Source organism: Oryctolagus cuniculus, chromosome 6 (assembly GCF_051225735.1).
Source record: "Oryctolagus cuniculus isolate XC-2025 breed Fujian yellow rabbit chromosome 6, ASM5122573v1, whole genome shotgun sequence".
NCBI lineage: Eukaryota > Metazoa > Chordata > Mammalia > Lagomorpha > Leporidae > Oryctolagus > Oryctolagus cuniculus.
The window spans coordinates 35,660,200-35,682,036 of record NC_142872.1 but is presented as its reverse complement, the minus strand read 5'-3'; the positions used below and the strand labels follow the sequence as shown (position 1 = coordinate 35,682,036).

Sequence of the window (21,837 nt, the reverse complement as noted above, 5' to 3'; positions counted from 1 at the left end):
TATTGAAAGGACAGGGCATTTTGACGCAGAGGAGAAAGGCAAGTAGATATGAGAGATAAAGCCCTAAACTTCTCTTGTAATAGCCAAAGCTGTCCCTTGTAGCTTTTCCTTTTATTTTCCATTTATTGGAGCGATTTGTTCAGGCATTCAGTTAACAATATTGCATGCCAGTTTTGTGGCAGGTGCCTCTTAGGTATCGACGCAGTGGCACGCGAGACAAGTCCCCGCCCCAGAGTTCTCACAGAAGGTCAAAGGATGCCCAGTTGCTTTGAGGTCACAGAGGAAGAGCACTATCCTTGGCCTGTACTCGGAAGCTCATGAATTTGCAATGTGAGGAGGAGAAGGGGAGAACGGCAGGAAGAAAAAGTGTATTCCAAGGGCCAAAGGCAAAGGGATGTTTTACAAGGTCGGGAAAACTTAATAGGCTCCCGAGATCTCCAGCAGAGCTTGTCAGGTTCTGATGAACACGGGATGAAGGTAGAAAAGCCAGGCATTAAGGGTGCACTGGACTTCATTAAGAGTCTTTAATTTGCTTTTTTCTAAGAATTATAGGAAAAGACTCAAGGAGTTCTTTTTCATCTGAGAGACAGACACACAGAGAGCTCCCGTGTGCTGGTTTACTCCCCAGATGCCAGCAACGGTTGGGACTATGCTAGGCCAAAGCCAGGAGCTAGAAACTTCTAGAAACTTCATCCAGGTCTTCCAAGAGGATGACAGGAGCCTAATTTCTTGAACCATCACTGCTGTCTTCCAGCATCTTCGTTGGCAGGAAGCAAGAGTCAGAACTGGAGCAGGGAAGTGAAACCAGGTACTGCCGTGTGTGCCGTGGGCATCTTTACCACCTGCCTCACACTCAGGGACGTGAAGTGGGGACGGACGATGGGCGTGATCAAATCTGTGTTTGAGGAGAGGGCTGTCCTCACAGCAACATGGACAAGGGAAGGCTGGCTAAGATGCTACTGCACCAGTACTGCTGAGAGATGATAACGGGCCAACCTAAATTACAGCAGTGGGAAGGGATAGGTGTGAACAGATTACCAGGTTGTTAGAGATTAGGAATTCATAGGACTTGGCACCTTGATGTAGAGTATAAAGAGGGGTTAAAAATGTATTTTCTGTTTTTGGCTTGGACTGCTATGGTGAATGGTGGGCACCAATCAAAGGACAGAAAAAGAATTGAATTTCTTAAGCTATTTCAGTATCTGTGAAGTAGGCATTACTTTAATTACCTTGTAGTGTTGTCCACAGTACAATAGCAACCAAGTACCCAGCATAAATAAGATGTGAAAAAAAATCAACAGTTATTTTTATATTCAAAATTCTAAGGAAGCAGTTAGCAATTGGAAGTGGGAGACAAAGTGGTTACTAAGAATATCAGAGAAGACTACGGATTTCTTGAGCTGGGCCTTAAGTGACAGTGACAAGTAACAAATCACTAAAGGATCAGTGTAAAGAGAAGTGGTATAAAAGATATTCTTGGGGCTAGTGCTGTGGTGCAGTGGGCTAAAGCCCCCGCCTGCAGCGCTGGCATCCCATATGGGTGCCAGTTATAGTCCTGGCTGCTCCACTTCTAATCCAGCTTCCTGCTAATGTGCCTGGGAAAACAGCAGAGGATGGCTTGAGTCTTTGGGCCCGCACCCACATGGGAGACCCGAAAGAAGCTCTTGGCTTTGGATTGGCTCAGCTCCGGCCATTGCGGTCACTTGGGGAGTGAACCAGAGGAAAGAATACCTTTGCCTCTCTGTCTCTAACCTCTCTCTGTAACTCTTTCAAATAAATTTAAAATAAATCTTAAAAAGAGAGAGAGAGATTTTTAAGAACTCAAAGTTCTTCAGGGAACTGGAGCTGGCCAACTGTTGCTGGAGCACAGGATTTGGGAAGAGGACAGCAGAGAATGAGCTGGAAACTTCTAGTGAGCAGAGACTATAGCGGAACACTAAGCCAAGCTGAAAGAATCTATCATCCCACAGGCCAATGTTTGGCAAAAGTTTTCTGCAAAGTCTAAGTTTCCTATAGAATGGAAATACAGGCAAATTGCCATCCACCCAAGGTGTATACATCCCCACTTGTCCTGTGCGCTGTCTCCAGTGATCCCTGAGAGGTCCCAGCACATTTTGTGAGCACTCAACGCCAGCACCAATGCGCAGCAGAAAATGGACTTTGCTGCCGCTACGGTTAGAGTGTGGGATGAAGATGCCTCAAGTGGTATTGAGAAATGCAGATACTGACCTCACCAAAAGCTGGTGAGAACTCGCCGAGCGTGAGGTGAAACATGGGATCGCCATTGTGCAGAATCTATGCCACTGCAAGTGCCCAGACTCGTTCTCAGACAGATGCAAAGGATGCAACATACGGCCAGGGCCTGGCCAATATCTGAAGACCTGGAATGACGGAAGAAGACTGGGCTGTAGAGGGGGGCGCTACATATGAGGCCTTCGTGTCCAAGACTGACACACCAGGACCACTGGCCACAGTGGCCAGACTGTGGGTATATAAAAAAAAATTAGTCATAGGTCTTTTCTATTAGTATATATCTTAGACAACTATGTGAAATAAATATGTGGTTACACAAATAAAGTCAAATTATTATAGAAAAGTCTGGTTTACATGAAATTAACCATTAAATTAAATTCTGGCAGAATTTTTCAGAGTTTTTTTTTATTTTTTAAAGATTCATTTATTTTTTGAAAGAATTACGTGGAGAGAGAGAACTCTTCCATCTGATGGTTCACTCCCCAGATGGCCACAACAGCTGGAGCTGCGCCGATCTAAAGCCAAGAGCCAGGAGCCTCTTCCGGGTCACCCGTGAGGGTGCAGGGGCCCAAGGGCTAGGCCATCTTCTACTGCTTTCCCAGGCCATAGCAGAGAGCTATGTGGAAAGTGGAGCAGCTGGGACTCGAACTAGCACCCATATGGGATGCTGGCACTGAAGGCAGCCACTTTTCCCCCATGCCATAGCGCTGGCCCCTTTTAGAGCTTTTTAAAGTGCATTGGTCATCTCTGGCACAGGGCTATAGCAAAGTTTTTTTAAAACAAAACAAAACAAAACAAAACAAAAATACTCTGTCCCTCTTTTCCCAGAACATGGGCTAACATTTCAGAAAACACTCATGATTATGTGCCTTTGGGTTTAGGAAGCTGAGCTGTAGGTGATGGTGAACTGTGCAAACGTTTAACAACAAGAGTGACAGGTTGACCAGAGACACATCTGAGGGTTACAAGGATCACGCTTAGTAAGGGAGATAAATCAGGAGAGAGAAAAACCAAAAGCCTGCTGACTTACGAAATTAAACAGGAGAAAATTTGTCTGTGCCAAACAGGAAAGACTGACATGTGTTCATATGCACATGTGTGTGTTAATAACATATTGGGTTTTCAGCAAGCACTATTTATAGCCTGTACAAGACTTTCTCAAGGGTATTTTACAGCTCTCTTTCAATATGAGAAATTATTATTTCCAAGTTCTTTTGCAAGGGTGAGCATCCAGCCTAGTGGTTAAGATGCACACATCTTTCGTTGCAGTGCCTGGATTTGCTTCCTGTTCTGACTCCTGACTCCAGTTTCCTGCTAGTACAAACCTTTGGAAGAAGCAGCAATGGCTCAAGTAGTTGTGTTCCTGCTGGCCATGTAGGAAACCTGGATTGTGGGTCTGCTCCCAGCTTCAGTTAGCTCTAGTCTCAGTAATTGTGGGCCTTTGAGGAGTGACCCAGGGGATAAGAGCTCTCTCTCTCTCTCTCTCTCTCTCTCTCTCTCTGTCAAATAAAATTGTTAAATGTTTCTTTATGTATTTTCATGTACTTGAAACGCAGAGCAACAGAGGGAGAGGGAGCAGGAGAGGGACAAGGAGAGGCCAAGAGTAGGAGAGAGAGAGAGAGTCCTCCATCCCCCTCCAAATGCCTGCAACAGCCAGGGTGGGGCCAGGCAAAAAGCCACGAGCCCCAGCACTGCCTCTGGATCTCCCACATGGGTGGCAGAGGCTCAAGGACTTGAGCAATCATCTGCTGCTTCTGGGATGCATTAGCAGGAAACTGGATTGGAAGCAGAGCAGCCAGGACTGGAAACAGTGCTCTGCTATAGGATATATAGGCAAAGAAATTTTTCAACAAACAATTCTTTTGCATTTGTGATGCCATTTGATACTCCCATCATTCCTGTGAGGCAGTTTGAGAATCAGCTTCCCTGCTTGGCATGGGAGCACACTAAGTCACAGAAAAGTAAAGAGTGTTGCCCACCATTGCAGAGCTGAAGAGAGACACACTTGACCCTTGCTCTTCCGGCTGTAAGCCTGGACCCTTTTCTTTCCATTGTGTTTTCTCTAAGCTCACACTTGAACTGGGATTTGAAGGATAGGTGGGATTTGCATAGGCTGAAAAGGTAATAAAAGTGTTTTAGGTAGAAGGGAAAATACAAGAAAGGACACAGAAGCAGAGACATGAGTAGCACAAGGAACAGTGTGGAAAGGGCCAAGTGCTCCCAACCTTCCAGGCAGGACCAGCTCTGGGATACTTTGACATGTGAAGTAACAAAAGACCCACACTTCAAGGTTCCCCTGATTGGTTTAATGCTTTGCTGTTTCTGTCTTGAAATTCCTCATAATTTCTGAATGAAAGATCCTATATATGTATATATATATATATTTTTTGAGTGAGGCCCCACAAAGTAAGCAGCCAGTCCTGCTTTATAAAGGGCCTAGGTCACCTGTTTTGCTCACCTGACTTATCTTTTGAGATTATTCTCACTCAGCTAAGATGTCTCCAAACTCTTACATTGTGGTTAGTCCATGCCTGATCAATCTCTTATTTGCACATGGATTTCAGCAATTACTTAAGCAATCAAGCTGTCAACTTCTCCCTAGCCCCTAAAAAGCCTAATGCTAAGCACATATTAGGCAGGTGGTAAATTTTGACAGTGAATGACTATCAACCTCTAATACTCCTAAGTGACACCAACAGTTTTGAGCTCCTTTGAAACCGTGTTTTTAGGTAACTTTAAAGAATGAGAGTAAATTTCATAAGGCAGTTCAAGGACAAGTACTGGACAAGTTAATAAATCCAGCATCTATACAGACAAGGACAGTATTCTATACAGACAAGGACAGTATTCAATAGCAAACATCAAGAGTTAACAATTATTCAGCATGCTTTTGGGGCCATGGATTACTTTAAGGATTTTGTTTATATTAACAAAATAAATTCAATTCAATGTTTACAACCACCTTATGAAATGAATACCATTTTTATCTTTTGTTTTGGAAATGAAATTAAAACAGCATGATCAAGTAACTTGTGCGCGATTACACTGCTAGGAACTACCAGAGACAAGATTTCAACTCAAACAAGTTGATGCTCAAAAGTCATAAGCGGAGGCTGGTGCCATGGCTCACTTTGTTAATGCTCCACCTGCGGCACCGGCATCCCATATGGGTGCCGAGTTCTAGTCCTGGTTGCTCCTCTTCCAGTCCAGCTCTCTGCTGTGGCCTGGGAGGGCAGTAGAGGATGGCCCAAGTGCTTGGGCACCTGCACCCAAATGGGAGACCAGGAAGAAGCACCTGGCTCCTGGCTTCCAATTGGCGTAGCACCGGCCGGGTCGGCCATTTGGGGAGTGAACCAACAGAAGGAACACCTTTCTCTTTGTCTCTCTCTCACTGTCTATGACTCTACCTGTCAAATAAAAAAAAAAAAGTCATAACCTTCATTATTTTCCTATTAGAATTTACTGACCCTCTTGAGACAAGCGATTCACCTATGACCTTGTATCATTTCCAGTTAAGTACTGTATATGTCATAGGTACATTTATCCACCATGTATGCGTGTGCACACGATGTAGTGACACTGTCACTCTACATTTACACTCCATATTCTACGTTAGTTTGGCCCAGGCCTTTTTAAAAATGTTTTCTTCTTTTTCCTACCTGTGCAACAGACATAATGAGTCAACATTTAGAAGCAGGAAGTGAGCTAAACTATTTTTTTTCCTAGGGGGAGATTTGGAAACCTTCATTCAATTCTCAAAAGGATCTGTGATCCTAAAATGCTTAAAGTCACTGCTTAGGGCTTATGCTTCTTTTCAGATGGAAATTTGTAAACTCTGATTTCATCCTTTGTTCAGTCCTTGTAATGCTGTCAGGTGCCAAATGGAAATAGCAGAGGTCTCTCTATTTGAAGGATTTTTAATATGATTATTTTATTCTATATTTATTTTATAAATATTTATTGAGTTTTAAAATATATACAACCTTGCTTACAAGTTCAAGGTCCATCTAGCTCTTGATTCTGGCTTCTGTGACTTACTACACTGGTATACAGTAAGAGACAGGAGGCAGCCTGGTTTGCATAACACTTACCAACGTGTTACCCATGTGATGTGCCAAGTTTGCCCGGTGCTGTGTCCTGTAGCTTCCAAAGCTGCCAGGTCTTGGCAGTTTCCCTCCAAAGAAGGAGAAGGTAGAGGAGGATTGTTGGGACAGGATGGTTAGGGCCGGTTCTCAGTGGACATAAAGGCTTCCTACCAGACAGTGGAGCAGTGGAGTGGGCAGACTGAAACCCACCCTCATGCTGCTCTTTCCTGGCCCACCACAGGGCAGAAAAGCAGCGATGCAGCATGCAAACAGCAGCTCTCTTATTTTACAGTTCTGTCCAGGGCTGGCTCTAGGGCTTTTTGAAAGAGAGTAGAAATGTCTCCCCTTGATACACTGACCTTAAAATACTAGTAACTCTTCTTAGGAAAAAGCGTTATGTATGCCCCCAAAATGAAAGTTGAAGAGAGTCTCTCTTGTGGAGTTGAACGTGGCTTCAGGTGCTGGGTCTCCCTGTGTCTCTGGGTAACCTGGGCGAGGTGCTTCTTTTCTCCAAGCTCCAGTTTCCTCATCAGCAAAGTGATGGGCTGCACCCAATGAACTCTAAGCCCCCTCTCTGCATGGAGACTTGCACAATGCATATCTAGCCTTTGCCAGAACTTAACCAAACTGTCAAGTTTGAGGGAAGAGTCTCCAGGACAGCCCTGACTCTGATACCAACTGAACATTTAGGTAACTTACCAGAAGGACCCATAGAACACACTGATAGCTGTAATACTCATGGCAACGATTTATTGCAAGGAAGAAAAATAGATTAAAATCAACCAAAGGAATAGATGGACCAGGTAGAGTCGAGGAGGGTCCCAAATGCGTCGTCTGCATCCTCACTGAGATGCATTGCTCTCCCAGTCTTGATGTGGGATAATATGCATGGAGCGTCATCAACCAGAGAAGCTTATCTGAGCCTGGTGTTCAGAGTTTTTGTTAGAGCTCTGTAGTGTAGACATATGGATTGATTGCCCATATGATTGAAACTAGTATTCAGATGGACAGAAAACCGCAATCAAAAGCTCCTCCCTAAATCCCACTGTAGTGTGGCCAGCCCCACAATAAACAAAGACACTGCCCTCCTGTATGACAGGCACCTCCCTGAAGTCTATAGCAAGCCCTGCCCTCTTTGGCAAGGCTGAATTCTTTTCTATGCAAGCATCCTAGGTTCCTTGTTCATGAATTTCCTTTCCTTCTATGTTCATTATTAAGCAAGCACATATTCACTCTTTCATGCTTTCAAAAGATACATTATTGTCACCAACAGGTGCCAGGCACTGTTCTAGAGCAAGGAAAAGAAAAGTTCCTGTCCCCCTAAAAATTATGTTCTCCTGGTGTGATAACCAAAACCAAACTAGTGCATAGTCCAGCTGCAGTACAAGAGTGATAGGTGAGCACAGGTTGCTCTTTTATTTTATACAAAATAGCTAAGGAAATTATCTCAGAAAATTTGATGTTGAGCAGACACCTGACTAACAGAAGTGCTGAGCTACGCTGACGTCAAAAGGCAGGCCCTTCGGACAGAGGTAACAGTTCTGTCCAGGGCTGTCCAGCGGATGTAGAAGTCCTGGGGTGTGCGTGCTTTTCTTTGTGTTCTTGACAAATAATATGGATTCTGCTATGTCTGTGGAAGAGCGTCACAGGGAGGCAGGAACTGGTGGTGCTGCAGGTGAGAAGTAAAATAAAACAGACAGGTGCAGGCCAGGCATGTGGTATGCTTTCCTCTCCTTTCCCAGTGCCTGCTTTCAAGTCCTGGCTCTGCTTCCAGTTCTAGCTTCCTGCCTAATAACACATGTCCTGGTAGACCCAAGGTGACACGTGGGTCTCGGTCATTCATGTGGGAGAGCAGGATGGAGTGCTGAGCTCCTGGCTTCAGCCTGGCCCAGTCCTGGCTGTTGTGGGTATCTGGCAAGTGAAAAGCACATAGATCTCTTGTCTCTCTCCTTTTCTCTCCCCCTCTCCCTCTACAAGGGTGTGTGTAGAAGATCTCTTGTCTCTCTCTCCCCCTCTCCCTCTCCAAGGGTGTGTGTGTGTGTGTGTGTGTGTGTGTCTGCCTTTCAAATAAATACAAATAAGCCAATTTTTAAAAAATAGAGTGCTGGTGACACATCTTTCCAGCATTTAAAATTTTTTTACTCTGAATGTGTAGGAAGCCAATAAAAGGCTTTGGAAAGAAAAGTGATCTGAGTGCTTTGCATTTAAAAGCACCCATCTGCCTGCTGCTAGGGAACTATTCCATGGGGTGGGAGGTTTAAGGAGGGCTCTGGGACTGCTCACAGGCCTTTGAAACAGTGTAGCTGGAGCATGGTCACTGTGGCAAGTGGTTGACTGTGGATATACTGTGAAGTTAGAGCTCACAGAATTGGCTGATGGTCTTGAAGGATGTGAGGAAAGAGAGAGGAACCAAGAAACAAGAAAGTGGAGTGGGCATGGCACGGGCAAAACTCGGGTCTGAGATGCCTGGTAGACAGCGGTGACCATCAGCTTGAGTTTCGGTGAGATAAGTTGGGAGGTCAGGGGAGAGGTCAGAGGTCAGATGTACGTTATGAGACTGGCTGAGGCCACCCGAGGTGGGACTGTGGATAAGGAAGTTGGAACTCACAGAGGTGAGAGCAGTGAGGAGGAGCCAGCAGAAGGAGGAAACAGGGAAAACCAAGCCAGAGCAGGTCCCAGGAATCATCGAAAAACTGTGTTGTGCGAAGGAAGGGGTCTGCTTCCCTGCATATGCTAAAGGCAATAGAGTATCCAATTCAATAAATCCTCAGAAATTCGCACACTGCTCACGTGCCCACAAGCTTCTCTCTAATCCAGTCTTAAAGACTACTAATAACTCTCAACAAGATGCCTATAACTGTACCTTTAAATTTTTCCACCTTGAGTGGCCAACATAGCATCCAGATGCCCAGCTGTGAAAATTCTTTTTTTGGCGGTGACATCTGGCTCCTTGGCTCCCTCTCTTTGCTGGAATTGAAGCCATAGGTGTGGAGCTAGACAGCTGGCCTATTAGAGTGGTAACTAGCACAGTGACTGCATGATATATTACATCCTTCTCGCTATTTGAGTTTGCTATATGGTGTCATCTTAGCAAATTTACAATCTTGCTCCTTTTGCATTCTGTTCATTCAGCTTAATAATTTTATGAGGAAATGCAATTTGCGTTCAAATTTACTATGCTATAAATTATATGTGTATGAAAGTATCTCCAAAAGTTCATGGAAAATGTACAGTAGTTTTAAATTCTACTTTCCAGAGTTTTGAAGAGCCCTCACATACACAGATTAAAAAGAAAAAAAAAAGTGATACTAGGACAGTGTGGTGATACAGCAGGTGTAGCCACTGCTTGGTGAGGCATCCTGTATTTGGGGGCCTGCTTTGACTCCAGGCTGCTCTGCTTCTGATCCAGCTTCCTGCTCATGCACTTGGAAAGACAGTAGATTATGGCCCAAGTACCTGGACCCTGCCACCCATTTGAGAGACCTGGAAAAAGATGACTTTGGCCTGGTGCATCCCTGGCCATTTGGGGAGTGAGTGAGTGGATAGAAGATATCACCCTCACCCTCCCCCCCTCCTTTCCTCTCCCCCTCCCCCTTCCCCTCCCCTCCTCCTCTCCCTTGCCCTCCCCCTCTCCCTTTCCCTCTCCCTTTCTCTCTCTCTCTGATGCCCTTTCAAATAAACAAATACATAAATAAATAATCTTTTTAAAAATGTAGGCCCTAAAATAAACTGTTTTTGAAGTTTGCCTTCCACAAACACTTTGAAGTACACTTGTATATAAGTAGGTATGTCTGTATTTCCACCTTCAGCTTGTATGATTTTAAATAGTTTTGAGGCTCACCAGATTAATGTTGCTTAGTTTCATTTTAGCATTACATTCTTTCAAAAAAGAGATTATTTATTTGTTTGATAGGCAGAGTTACAGACAGAGAGGAAGAAACAGAGAGAAAGGTCTTCCATCCGCTGGTTCACTCCCCAAATGGCTGCAATGGCCGGAGCTGCGCCGAACTGAAGCCAGGAGCCAAGAGCTTCTTCCAGGTCTCCCACTTGGGCCATCTTCCCCTGCTTTCTCAGGCCATAAGTAGAGATCTGGATAGGGAGTGGAGCAGTGGGACAGGAACTGGTGGGAGGTCAGCACTGCAGGTGGCGGCTTTACCTGCAAGGACAGGCCAGCCCCAGCATTACATTCTAATTCAAACTCTTAGTAGATAAAAATTTGTTTTTGAAAGAATTCATGGAAATTCTATGAATGGAATGAAATTTTTGGACTAGCCCCCTATATCTCTGCTCCAGAATATTAGCCAGCAGGCACATGAAGTTAGTGAGCTCTAGAAGTGGGATTAGTTTTGAGAGGTCTGTAAGTCTATGACAACAGATTTCAGAGACTTAGCAGGAAAAAAGGAATGTAAATATATTACCAATGATTGTACTGGTTATATGCTGAAATGATAATATGTTAGATTAAATAAAATATGTAGGATTTTATTTTCAAAAATTTTAAATTATTAAAATTCATCTGCCTTTTTTTTATTTTGTTTGTATGACAACCAGAAAATTTACAATTACAAATGTGGTTTCCATTGTATTTCTATTGAACAGAGTGTTCTATACATTCTGGTCACTAATACATTTTTTTTAAAGATTTATTTATTTATTTTGAAAGTCAGAGTCACAAAGAGAGTTACCGAGTTACAGGGCTGGGCCAGACTGAAGCCAGGAGCCAGGAGCTTCATCCAGGTCTCCCACATGGGTGGCAGGATCCCATGCACTTGAGCCATCTTCTACTTCTATTCTCAGACCATTAGCAAGGAGCTAGATCTGAAGTGGAGCAGCCAGACGTGAACCTGCGCCCTATAGGACTCATGTGTTGCAGGCAGGGTCTTTATCTTCTATGCCACAACACTGGCCTCCACAGGTACATTTTTATATTAGTATCTTTCAACTGCATGGGGTGAAGAAAATTGTTTGATCTGTTCAACATAAGGTTTCATCCTGTAAGTTATTTCATGGCGTTAAAATATTTTTTTCTTACTACAAAATGATACGTGTCCTAAATTTTCTTTGATAAAAATATGAACAAAAAAGGAAAATTATACACATCCACTGACATATGTATGGTTTTAAGCAAAAAATGGGAGCAGTTATTTTATTTCATCTTGTAGTGTTTTTTTTTTTTTAAACATAACATGAACGTCTATCCTTGTCATCAGGCCCTTTTAAGATTTTTGCAAACATACTTGAAGATACAGCATACTCTCCAGGAGTAACAGTGGCTATGACAGGAGTTATTTTTAACCTTTAATAACAGCTTTACGGAGCTAAAACTCACATGCCATAAAATTCACCCTTCTAAAGTACCTAATCCAGTGATTTTCTTAGGTTCGGCGTTGTGTGATTGTCACCCCTAATTTTAGAATATTTTTGTCACCCTAAAAATCAACCCTGAACTTAGCAGTCACTCCCATTCCCCTCACCCACCCCACCCCGCAGCTACTTTCTGTCCCTATGGTTCTGCCTCTTCTGAACATTTTAAATAAATGGTGTCATCCAGGATGCGGTCTTTTGTGTCTGACTTTTTTCATTTAGCACGATGTTTTTCAAGGTTCATCTATGTTGTAGCATAGGTCAGTACTTCATTACCTCACCTAGCTGAATAATATTCTCTTGGTTGGATATACGGACATTCTGGTTAGCCGCTTTTCAGCTAATGGACGTTTGGGTTGTTTCTACTTTTTGACTGTTAGAAATAACACTGGTAGGAAACTTGTATAACAGATTTTTGCTCTGAACATGGGCTTCCTATATACTCTTGAGCATATAGCCTGAAGTAAAATTGCTGGGTCATGTGTTTATCTCTGGTTAACATTTTAATGACTGTCAGATTATGTGCCTGTACCATTACAATCTCACAAGTGATGTAGAAAGGTTTAGTTTCACCACATCCTTGCCAATAAAATGGTAATGGATTATTTTCACACAGAGAGAATAGTCATCCCTGGGAAGGACAAATCCAAATCTAGTAGTGGTGGTTCATTTGGAAAATGGTCTCACTGGGATTCTGTTTTGACCTCAACCCAGTCGAAAACACACACACACACACACACACACACACACACACACCCCTCAGTGTGTATTAAGTGCACAAGCATCCTGGTTAAGTGCATGGGCTTGAGAGACACCAAGGTTGAGAGCCAGGGTCCCTATCATTTGAATCTGGGTATATCATGTACCTCCAGCAGCCTGAGTAGCATGGATCTTATAACTGTATTTACCTTACAGGGACTGGTGTTAAAATTAAGTGAGATAATGCAAGCAGAATCCTTTGTATAATGCCTGATGCACAATAAATTCTCGGTGTTAGCTGTTATTCTTACATTAATGGCTCAATGATTTTCCATTACATGAACAATGGTTATTTGTCTAACAAATTCTGTGTTGGATCTTGGAATTGTTTTTGGTTTTTCCTGTTTCTTAATATTGGTCTGAGAAATAACTTCATGGCTAAATTTTTGCCCCCAATCATAATTATTGTCTTAGGATAAAAGCTATAAAGTGTTATTTTTAATAATTTGACAGTCATTCTCCAGTATACACTGTGTAACTCATGCTAACATTTTCCTTTGAGCAGTGTAATCAGGCACGAGGTGAGAACCCTCCAGTGCTGCTCACCTGATTTTGGAAATCCTTACCTGGTGCTAACAAATATAATGCAGATTAAGACAGTCTTGCACAGAGAGCAGACATTTAGCTCCAAAACCATGGAATTAAAAGGTACGAGAGGAAGTTTTTTTCTCAGATCTGGATCCTGGGGTGACCTTTTCTTTCATTGCATTAGTATCTTACCCAGACAAGTGCAAGGGCCAGCAACGAAATCTTTGTTTTGCATTTAGGCACATCAAGGACAAGAGCGAGGTGCCAGTGGAGTCGGAACAGTAGGAGAGAAGGATTCCTTGAGAGTGGGCACGACCTCCCATTCCTTACATTGTCAGGTCTAGGAGCCTTGTAGGAGCAATCACTCACAAGTCTACCATGGCCATTCCGTAACAGCCTTGAAGGGATCAGACAAAGGCATCAGAGTTCCTCTGATGGATATGGGAAAACCTCAGGATAAAGGTAGGCTTTTCAGAGTTATTCTAACCTGATGGCAGAATGTGGTTGGATGGTGGTGGAATGCTCTGGCATTGACTGAACTTGGGTTAGTTTGCAGAAATGTGAGGGAGTTTTGCACAAAAAAAGGGATGAGTAGAAAGATATATTGGTAAGGAATGCATTTCTACTTTTGTGCTGGTACAGGTTTAATGAGAGGTTCTCAAAAAAATAAAGTAAAACCACCCTGACTTGTATACCTTTCAAAAATTTCCATGAGCTAAATATATCCTAGCGTGGCCAAGCTACCAACATGATGTCACTCAGAGCAGGGCAGCAAAGAGATCTGCACAATTGGCAAGTTCAGTTCTCAACTGTCAGTGCACACCAGCTCCAGCACACACCTTTTCCTAAACGTGAGAGATCATCATTTTACTCAATAAAACACATTAAGAATCCAGAGACTAGAATGGATAGCAACATTTAGAGCCAACAAGGTTTTTGGTTTTTGGTGTTTTCCCTAAGTTGAAGGTCACTTTAAAGGACCATCTCTGTGGTATTACGTGTTGCAGCACACACAACAAGGAATTACAAACTTGCTAGAAATCCCAGGGGTCAGCCCCTGGGTAGTCAGTGCCTCTGCTACCTCGGAGAGACCAAGGGAGACTTGTGCACTTGGCAATTAGTGATCCCAGAGACCGACTTCTCCACAGAGGCCTGTAACTAGGCCTTCACGCACGTGATGAAAAATCCAGTGGAGGTAATCCTAATTCCTTTTATGTGCACAGTACTTCTGGGTTTATAAAAAGATTTTTGCTAGGTGGTAAAATTTCATGCATCCACTTTCTAGTTGCTCCCTAAGACAGACCGCTAGGTGGTGAAGCTCAGGTTTGTGGGCCACTTTTGTCCCCATGGACACTGGCTTGTAGTGCAGAGGGAAATCTCCAGGAAGCACAGCTAGGAGGGGACGCCCTCCTTTGAGTGGACCTGGCTCGGGGCCAAGCCCAGCTAAGCACTTTCTTTACATTGTCTCTGAAGCCACCCAACAACCCTGTGAAATGGCCTCTATTGTTCTCTTCCACACTGCAGATACAGAGGCTCAAAGATGTTAAATTACTTGCCAAAGGTCACAAAATTCATAAATGCCTGAGCCCTGACACAAATCAGGACCATCTGACACCTAAAGCCCATATTAAGAATCTGCAGACTGCCTTAGGTCAAAGGTTTTAATAAAATTACAGACATTTAATGTGCTAATTAGACAGGATGCACTAAAATGTTCCAGTGTGGGAAGCACCAGCCTAACGGGGGGGGGGGGGGGGGGGACGGTAAATATGTAAGGACAGAGGGACCATGACAAGAATGACAATAAAAGAATGTCCACATGCTGTCATGCCGAATTGGATGACTTATGAAGGCTGTGTATTTGGCATTGACCCTTTGAGTAAAGCACAAGCCTGAATTAGGTCAGCCTTTTAGAATGCCCTCCTGTAGCCTTTGTGGCCCCCTTTACTAAACTGTGAAATAGATACGACGTGCCCTGACAGCAGAAGCTGACTATGCATCTTGTACATGGATGTTGTGGAATCTCCAATCCTATCGCGATTTCTGACATAGCAGGTACCTCAGTATTTCTTGCATATTGATGGTGGTGATGAGAATGATAGTAAACACTCAACTCAGAGTAATCGCAACACAGTCTGTCCAGCATCTCAGTGAATCTCTGCACTAACTAATAGGTTCAATACTATTCTTTGTCCTAGTTTATAGATAAGAAAACCATGGTGTACAGAGAACTTGTGCACGCTCAAGGACACATAAGTAAGTGACTGAAAATCAGCTTTGTCTCCTATCAGGGCCTTAGCACTTAACATTATAAATCTGTGAGTCGGGAGAGGGATGAGGACATTGTTTGGCTCAGTGGTTAAGACACTTCTTGGGTACCTGCCTCTCATAGTTTGAGTCCCAGCTCCTCCGCTTCTGATCCAGCTTACTACTAATACACACCCTGGAAGATAGCAAAGATAGATAGCTCAAGTACTTAGGTCCCTGACACCCATATAGAAGATTTGATTTGGTTACAGGCTCCTGGTTTTGACCTGCCTCACCATGGTTACTGCAGGCAGTTGGGGAGTGAACAAGTGTATGGAAGATCTCTCCCTCTCCGTCTCCCTCTCCCTCTCCCTCTCCCTCTCCCTCTCCCTCTCCTTTCCTCAGTCTCTCCCTCCTTCTCTCTCTATCCCCACTTCAACTAAAAATGAAAATAAATTAAATTTTAAAAATTCTGGTTTTATAATGCATTTGTTGTATTTCTAAGAAATCTCATGTTATTAAAATCAAATGATATCGTTTAAGATTATGAAGGAAAGTGCTCTAGTTTATGTTGACTATTGCCCTAGCACCTAGAATAATTCTTGCCATATATTTAAATACTCAGTACAGTTTTTTTGGTGTACATGCCTATGGGAATGAATAGGAACAATTATTTCAGTAGGGAAAGGGGTTATGAGCTAGAAAATTTCGGGCACACAATAAATTAGTTTTGGCATTAATTTTAATTTTGGTAGAGCTATAAAACCTAAATATCACTAAAAATGCAACAATTTATTCATTCATTCGAGAAATATTTATCTCCATCCAACACGTATAATAAAACATGTACTAAGTGCCAGACACTCAGTTTCAGAGCTATAGTGGAAATAGTTGACACTAATGAGTAAACAGATACTATAAAAACAGTGGGTCGTGAAGGAGATAAAGAGACACAGGAAGGTAGAAGCTACCATGAGCGAGGGGCTAGCATTTGGTCAGGGAATGCCTCATGCAGAAATGCCATGGGCAGAGCATGACGTCCTGGAGGAACGGAAGGCCAGCAAGCTCTGAGCAAGGGTCTGTGCAGTCCTCCCATAACCCAGCATGGCCCAGCGCTGCTTTTGCCTTCTTGTGTCCTTCCCCACTTGCCGTGGTATTGAGTCACAGAGCCAGGAACTGTTCTCCCCGTGCTTTTGGATGGACCGGCTAGTTCGCCCTTACTCATGGCATTAAAGATTAGTCTACAATAAAAACTTCAAAATCTTCTTAATCAGTGGAAATCTTTCAACTTTGTCGTCTCAGAGTCTTAGGAAAAATGCCTATACTATTGAATAAATGCAGAAGGAATTCTTCAGGAGATGGGAAATAGGAATTGCGTTAAGCCTAGAGGTTTGGTCTGTGGTGGAGACAGACCACTGGGTACAGCAGAAAATCCTCAAGCCCACCTGACGGATGAACCTGGATCTACCTTATTCATCATGGAGCTTTATTCCAGTCTCACTCATGTTCCAGGAGGACAAGGGGCACAGTTTCCCAAATGCTACTCCAAGAACTCGTGCCACAAGACAAGATGTCTTCTCACCACTCTGATACACTAAGGTTGAACTTGGCCCTGCCCTTACCTGCCCCACCCCTTCCACCGATCTCCAAGAGAAGCTGGGCAGTGCGACTACAGGTGGCCTGAACACTGGGGCCTTGTTGATCGACAGCTCATCACCTGGAAGGAATACTCTTTAATACTCTTTGTACAAATCTTGATCTATTACTGACACTTCACAAGAGTGTAATTGCAACTTTACCATCAGCTGAGAAGAACACAAAATCTATTGAAAGAACAGGACTCCCCCCACACCCCAAAAAAGTCATATCAAGGATCCATTCTACTCTGATCTCCCAGGAATACGCGTGTGTTCTATAAATGGAGACAACGCTGCTTTCCACCTGCCACATTATCTATTCTTCAAGGAAATAGAACAATTCCCAACCTCTGTTAAGGACTTGTTTTCCTTTTTTTTTTAAACTTCAAATACTTCGTAAATTGTGTTAGTGAAGCATTATATGTATATAATTAGCTCAGAGGTCCCTCTGGGCTCATCTAGCTAAACTCATGGAGCTTAACTGAGCAAGACGCTCGCTGATGTCTCCCTACAGTGACACCCACTGAAATGAGTACCTTCTGCAAGAGGAAACTCGCAAGATCTGTTTTCCAAGTTGGCTTTCTGGAGTGTCTTGGGTTGACGTCTTTTCCAAATTGGTTTTCTAGTGGCTTGAGTTGGTTCATTAAATGATTCTGGTTTTGTTTTTTCAAATGTGTGAATTTGCAGTTTATGATTGGGGAAGGGAATTTTCCTCAGTTGAAGGGGGAAGACACTTTATTTTTTTTCTTGTATTAATTGGGTCCTTGGCATTCCCTCCGGGTGGTAGAGATTCTCTTGGGCATTGGGCTTGCCTATGCTTCCACCAGCCTTCCGTGCTGCGAGGGAATGGATGGCGTTCCGGCAGAATCCAAACCTAATGGAGGGGCAGCGGCAGTTTCTCACCACAAAGTACAAGCTGCTGGGGAGAGCGGACTTCTCAGCCTGTGTTGAGCAGATCCGTAGCCCAGTCCTGGGCTTCCCTCTGCCTCTGTAGACATAAAGGTTTTTCTGAACACCAGCCTCCTACGGTTAATAGATGTGGTGGTTGTGCTTGGCATGGAGGCGTCAGATGTGATGGAAGGTGCAAAGTTCTTGCCCCAGCTCCCCTTCCTGTTGCAGCCCAGGGACTTACGCCAGACTACGCCAGACTACGGTCAGCTCACCTTCCCACTCTCCCACTTCGTTCTGAGGTGGCGAGCCCCCAGGCCTTGGCCTTTAACTTCCCCAGCGGATCCCATACATGGCAGAGGGACGAGCAAAGGAACCTGGATGCTGACTTGCGTCGTCTCCAAAGGAACCTACTTCTTGTTGTCCCGAAGTGCAGGTGCCCGAGAAAGGTAGTGAGCTAGGGGCGCTGTCCTTGACGTCGCGGCAGGACAGGGGGTTGGTTGAAAGAGCGCTTCTGGGCTCTCCACGTGAACCTGCAAGCTCCCTGCTTACTGCCCAGGTGCCGGTTGGCGGCTGCGTGCGCCCCACTGCAGCAGAGAGCAGCCGCAGCCTCAGCCTCGGCCACCGCCGCTGCTGGGGCAGAGTCCCGGGGCTGCTGACGCGGTTGGGAGGAGCCTCGCCTTTAATGCACCAGCCGCCTCCAGCCTCCTGCAGCAGCGGCGGCAGCGGCAGCAGCAGCAGCAGCAGCTGCGAGTGCGCGCGTGTGGGTGTGAGGGTGAGTGCGCTGGCGCCGGCCGCAGCGCCCTGCCCAGCTCCCCGCCGACTTCCCCAGCCCCCGCCTGCCGGAGCCGCCCTCCCGTGGGACCAGCACCCTCATCCCGGCCAGGCAAGCCCGAATCCCGCCCCTGCCATCTCGCCACCGCAGCTCGGGTCTGGAAAGGCACCATTTTGTCGCGGCTGCCCGTTCTCCCAGGGGGAGGAGGGATCTTTTTTGCATTTTGGAGCGGCTGCCAACGAGGGGGACCTGTTGGGCATCTCCCCATCCCCGCTTGCGAGCGTCTCCGGGGCGGGCGGGCGGGCGGGACCAGACCCCTCGGGGCCCGGCGCATCTTGGCACCCGGAGGCAGCGGAGGCAAGCGCAGCAGCATCCTCGCTGGGAATTGGAGCCAGAGTGAGCGCACCGCGCGGGAGGAGCCGCCGCAGCCTCGGAGCACCCGAGTGGAGGAGGTGACAGCTCCACTGCCGGGTTTTTATTTTTTTCTCTCTCCGCCTCCCCCCGTCTCCTCCTCAGGCTCGGACCATGGTGCAGTCCCACTGGCTCCCCTGCCCCCCTCTCCTGTGAGACTGGCTGCGGGGAGGGATCATGGATACTTGTCTGCCGGCTTCTGGTCCCCACGCAAGTAAGCCTGCTGTCAATGGAGGAGGACATTGATACCCGCAAAATCAACAACAGTTTCCTGCGCGACCACAGCTATGCGACCGAAGGTAACGCCAGCCCCGCCGCATTCCGCCGCTGGCGCCGGGCGCAAGTTGCGGGTCTCCGAGCTCCACGGGCCGCCGGGCGCGCGGTGGCGGAGACTCCTCCGCGCCCCGGGGCTGGGGCGGGGGCTCGGCTCGCCGGGGCTCGGTCACCGGTGCGCCCCGCACCCAACCCGGCACGGCACGGCGAGGCGAGCCCGGCGTGCAGCAGCAGGTGGACCCGGCGCCCCCCGGGAGTTAAAATGGCCCTCGGGGATCAGGGCTGTTCAGGGTGGGGCTCCCGACCGGCAAGATGACCCCGGGGAGGCGGATGAACCTTCCTCTGAAATGCTGGCCGGGGTCTTGTGGGGTGGGAGGGCGGAAAGGAAGGGGTAGGGGGCCTGCAGGACCACCCCTCCCTGAGCTGCACGATGCTGTATCCCTCAGTGGCTTCGGGCAGGGCATGGTTTCATTTCCTGCCCATTCATCCCTCCCTCCGGCCAGCCAGGGTACCTGCTCAGACAATCGAAACCCCAAAAGGCCCTTTGCAAAAGGGCAAGCCCTATCTCCCCCTCGAAGTGCATTAGCAAGAAATAAAAAGGTGGCTGGGGAAATCGTGTTCCGGCGGCGAGCGAATGAAGCTGACACGTGGGGAGAGCGACGCGATCCGTGGGGCCTTTAAAAATCACCATTATGAATTCTGCAGCAGTAGTTTCTGCTGAATCAACAGCCAGCAGAGAGCAAGAGGGTTCAGCAAGCTAGGCTTTGCCAAGAGGTGAAATTGTCGTTTCCCTCTCTCCCTCTCTCTCTCTCCTGGCTTGTTCTGACATTAGCCCGAGCGCTGTGCAGGCAGGAAGGGCAAGCCAGCAGGTGGAACCTCTTTCTGCCTTTTGTGTGTGTGAATAGATTGGCGTGGAGGAGGGTTTTTTTTTTTTTTCCAAATGCCAAAACTTTTGCATTTTTGCTTTCATTTCCTGCCCATAGCGCCTTATCTTTAGCCACTCATCTGAAGTGTCGCCTTGTCACGTTGTAACATCCATGTGAGAGAATGTGTGTGAAAGTGCTTTAGGAAAATGTTGTGAGATATATTTGGAATATTCTTATTGTTGGATGTTAAAATTTCTGTAATATTTAAGCAACTCAAAAGACAACTAGAGCGATGTGATGGGGAGGGAGGAAAAGACCGCATACTCTGGAAAAAATTTTAAAAACACGCACAACCTGGGCATAATGGCATCTTCTAGAAACATCACTGGAAGTTTTCAATAGAAGGGATGCCCAGTGCTATTGAAAATAGAGTCTCCATCCGTCCTCATTGTTGGAGAGCATCAAGTCCAATGTATCCATGCTGTTAGAGATGGAAGCTAAGAGATGGGTTTAAAGATGTCCCGCCCATGCCCATCCACCGCCACACTGAGCAGCCTCCTTAGTGATTCTTCTTATTTGTGTGATGACAATGGGTTGATGAAATGTTTGTCCTCAGTCTTAGAGCTTTGTCACTGACTCAGTGACTATTGTAGCCTATGACCGACTCTGCATCTAAGCATGGCATCCAGAAGGGGAGATGGCCTTAGGGCTGTTGGCTTTGCAAGGAACATTTCTTTCTATTTGTGCCACACACACACACACACACACACACACAAGGCTGCCAGTGTTTTCTGCTGTATTATATTATGCAGGCAAAGGAAAGTTACCAGCTGAGAAGATGGCCAATTTGGAGGCAAGTGAATAAAGATGACATTTCCTATGGCTTTCAGGGCCTTGGAAACCACCTTCGTTGCTGTCTTGGGGCATTTTTGTAAATTCTGATTCTGGATAGAACAGTCATTACTGAGGCATGAGTTTATAGTAAGGAGCTCTCTAAAATTCTGGAATGTGAGAATCTCTCTCTCTCTCTCTTTCTCTCCTTGATCTCAGTGAAGTAATGGGAAGAATTAAAAAAAGGAACTTGGGTGATATAAATACAAGAAGTTGAATAGAGCAAGAAGCTCTCTCTGATCTTGACCTGTTCATTTCAGGGAATGTTCGTGCAACTGTGCTGGCCGGAGGCGAAGGAGTCCCTCTTCTCTCAGACACACCTCTGGGACTATTAGTACACCTTGAAAGAGCCCCAGATGAAAATACTCTTTGTTCAGTTTCTCTTCCCCGGGGGCTTGTCCCCCAAAGTTCTCTTCCCCCAGGTTGAGTTAACCACACTACTGAAGAGTTAGCCTCCGGTTCCTGCTGCAGACCGCGCTTCTCAGTTTTCTTTTGCATTTCTGTATTTTGCTCCTACCTGCACAGATATTTCAGGGTTTTTTTTTTTTCATCCGAAATCTCCTTTACATTTGTCTCTGAAATTTTCTTCCTTTTGCTGAGATCCTTCCACACTGCAGTCGTCTATTTAAAGCTGTAAGGTTTTTGCTGTGTAGTTAGTGTGAAGGACTCCAAGCTCAATTTGCATTGTAAGTGGTAGCTGCAGGCAAGTTCATCCAGCTAAGAGCAATGCAAATGCTAAAGGACACTTCTGCCTGAGCCTTGCAGGCGTCTGCTCTCCTCTCTCTCTCTCTCAAAAAGAATGCATGATGTACATTTATTAAAGACATTTTCTATGACCTCTTGAAAGTTCTGGACTTTAA

At 45.5% G+C, this 21,837-nt stretch overlaps 1 protein-coding gene across 9 annotated transcripts in view; it reads left to right on the top strand.

Annotated features, from left to right (window-relative positions):
* PPP2R2B (protein phosphatase 2 regulatory subunit Bbeta) overlaps nt 1-21,837 on the top strand; it is a 490,171-nt gene that overhangs the window by 177,357 nt on the left and 290,977 nt on the right. For 2 of the 9 annotated variants that reach the window (XM_051843261.3, XM_051843260.3), the window contains one exon: nt 19,053-19,246. The exons of 3 other annotated variants lie outside the window; for them this stretch is intronic. In XM_051843261.3, the coding sequence (XP_051699221.1) occupies nt 19,053-19,246 (194 nt within the window). 9 annotated transcript variants of the gene reach the window in all.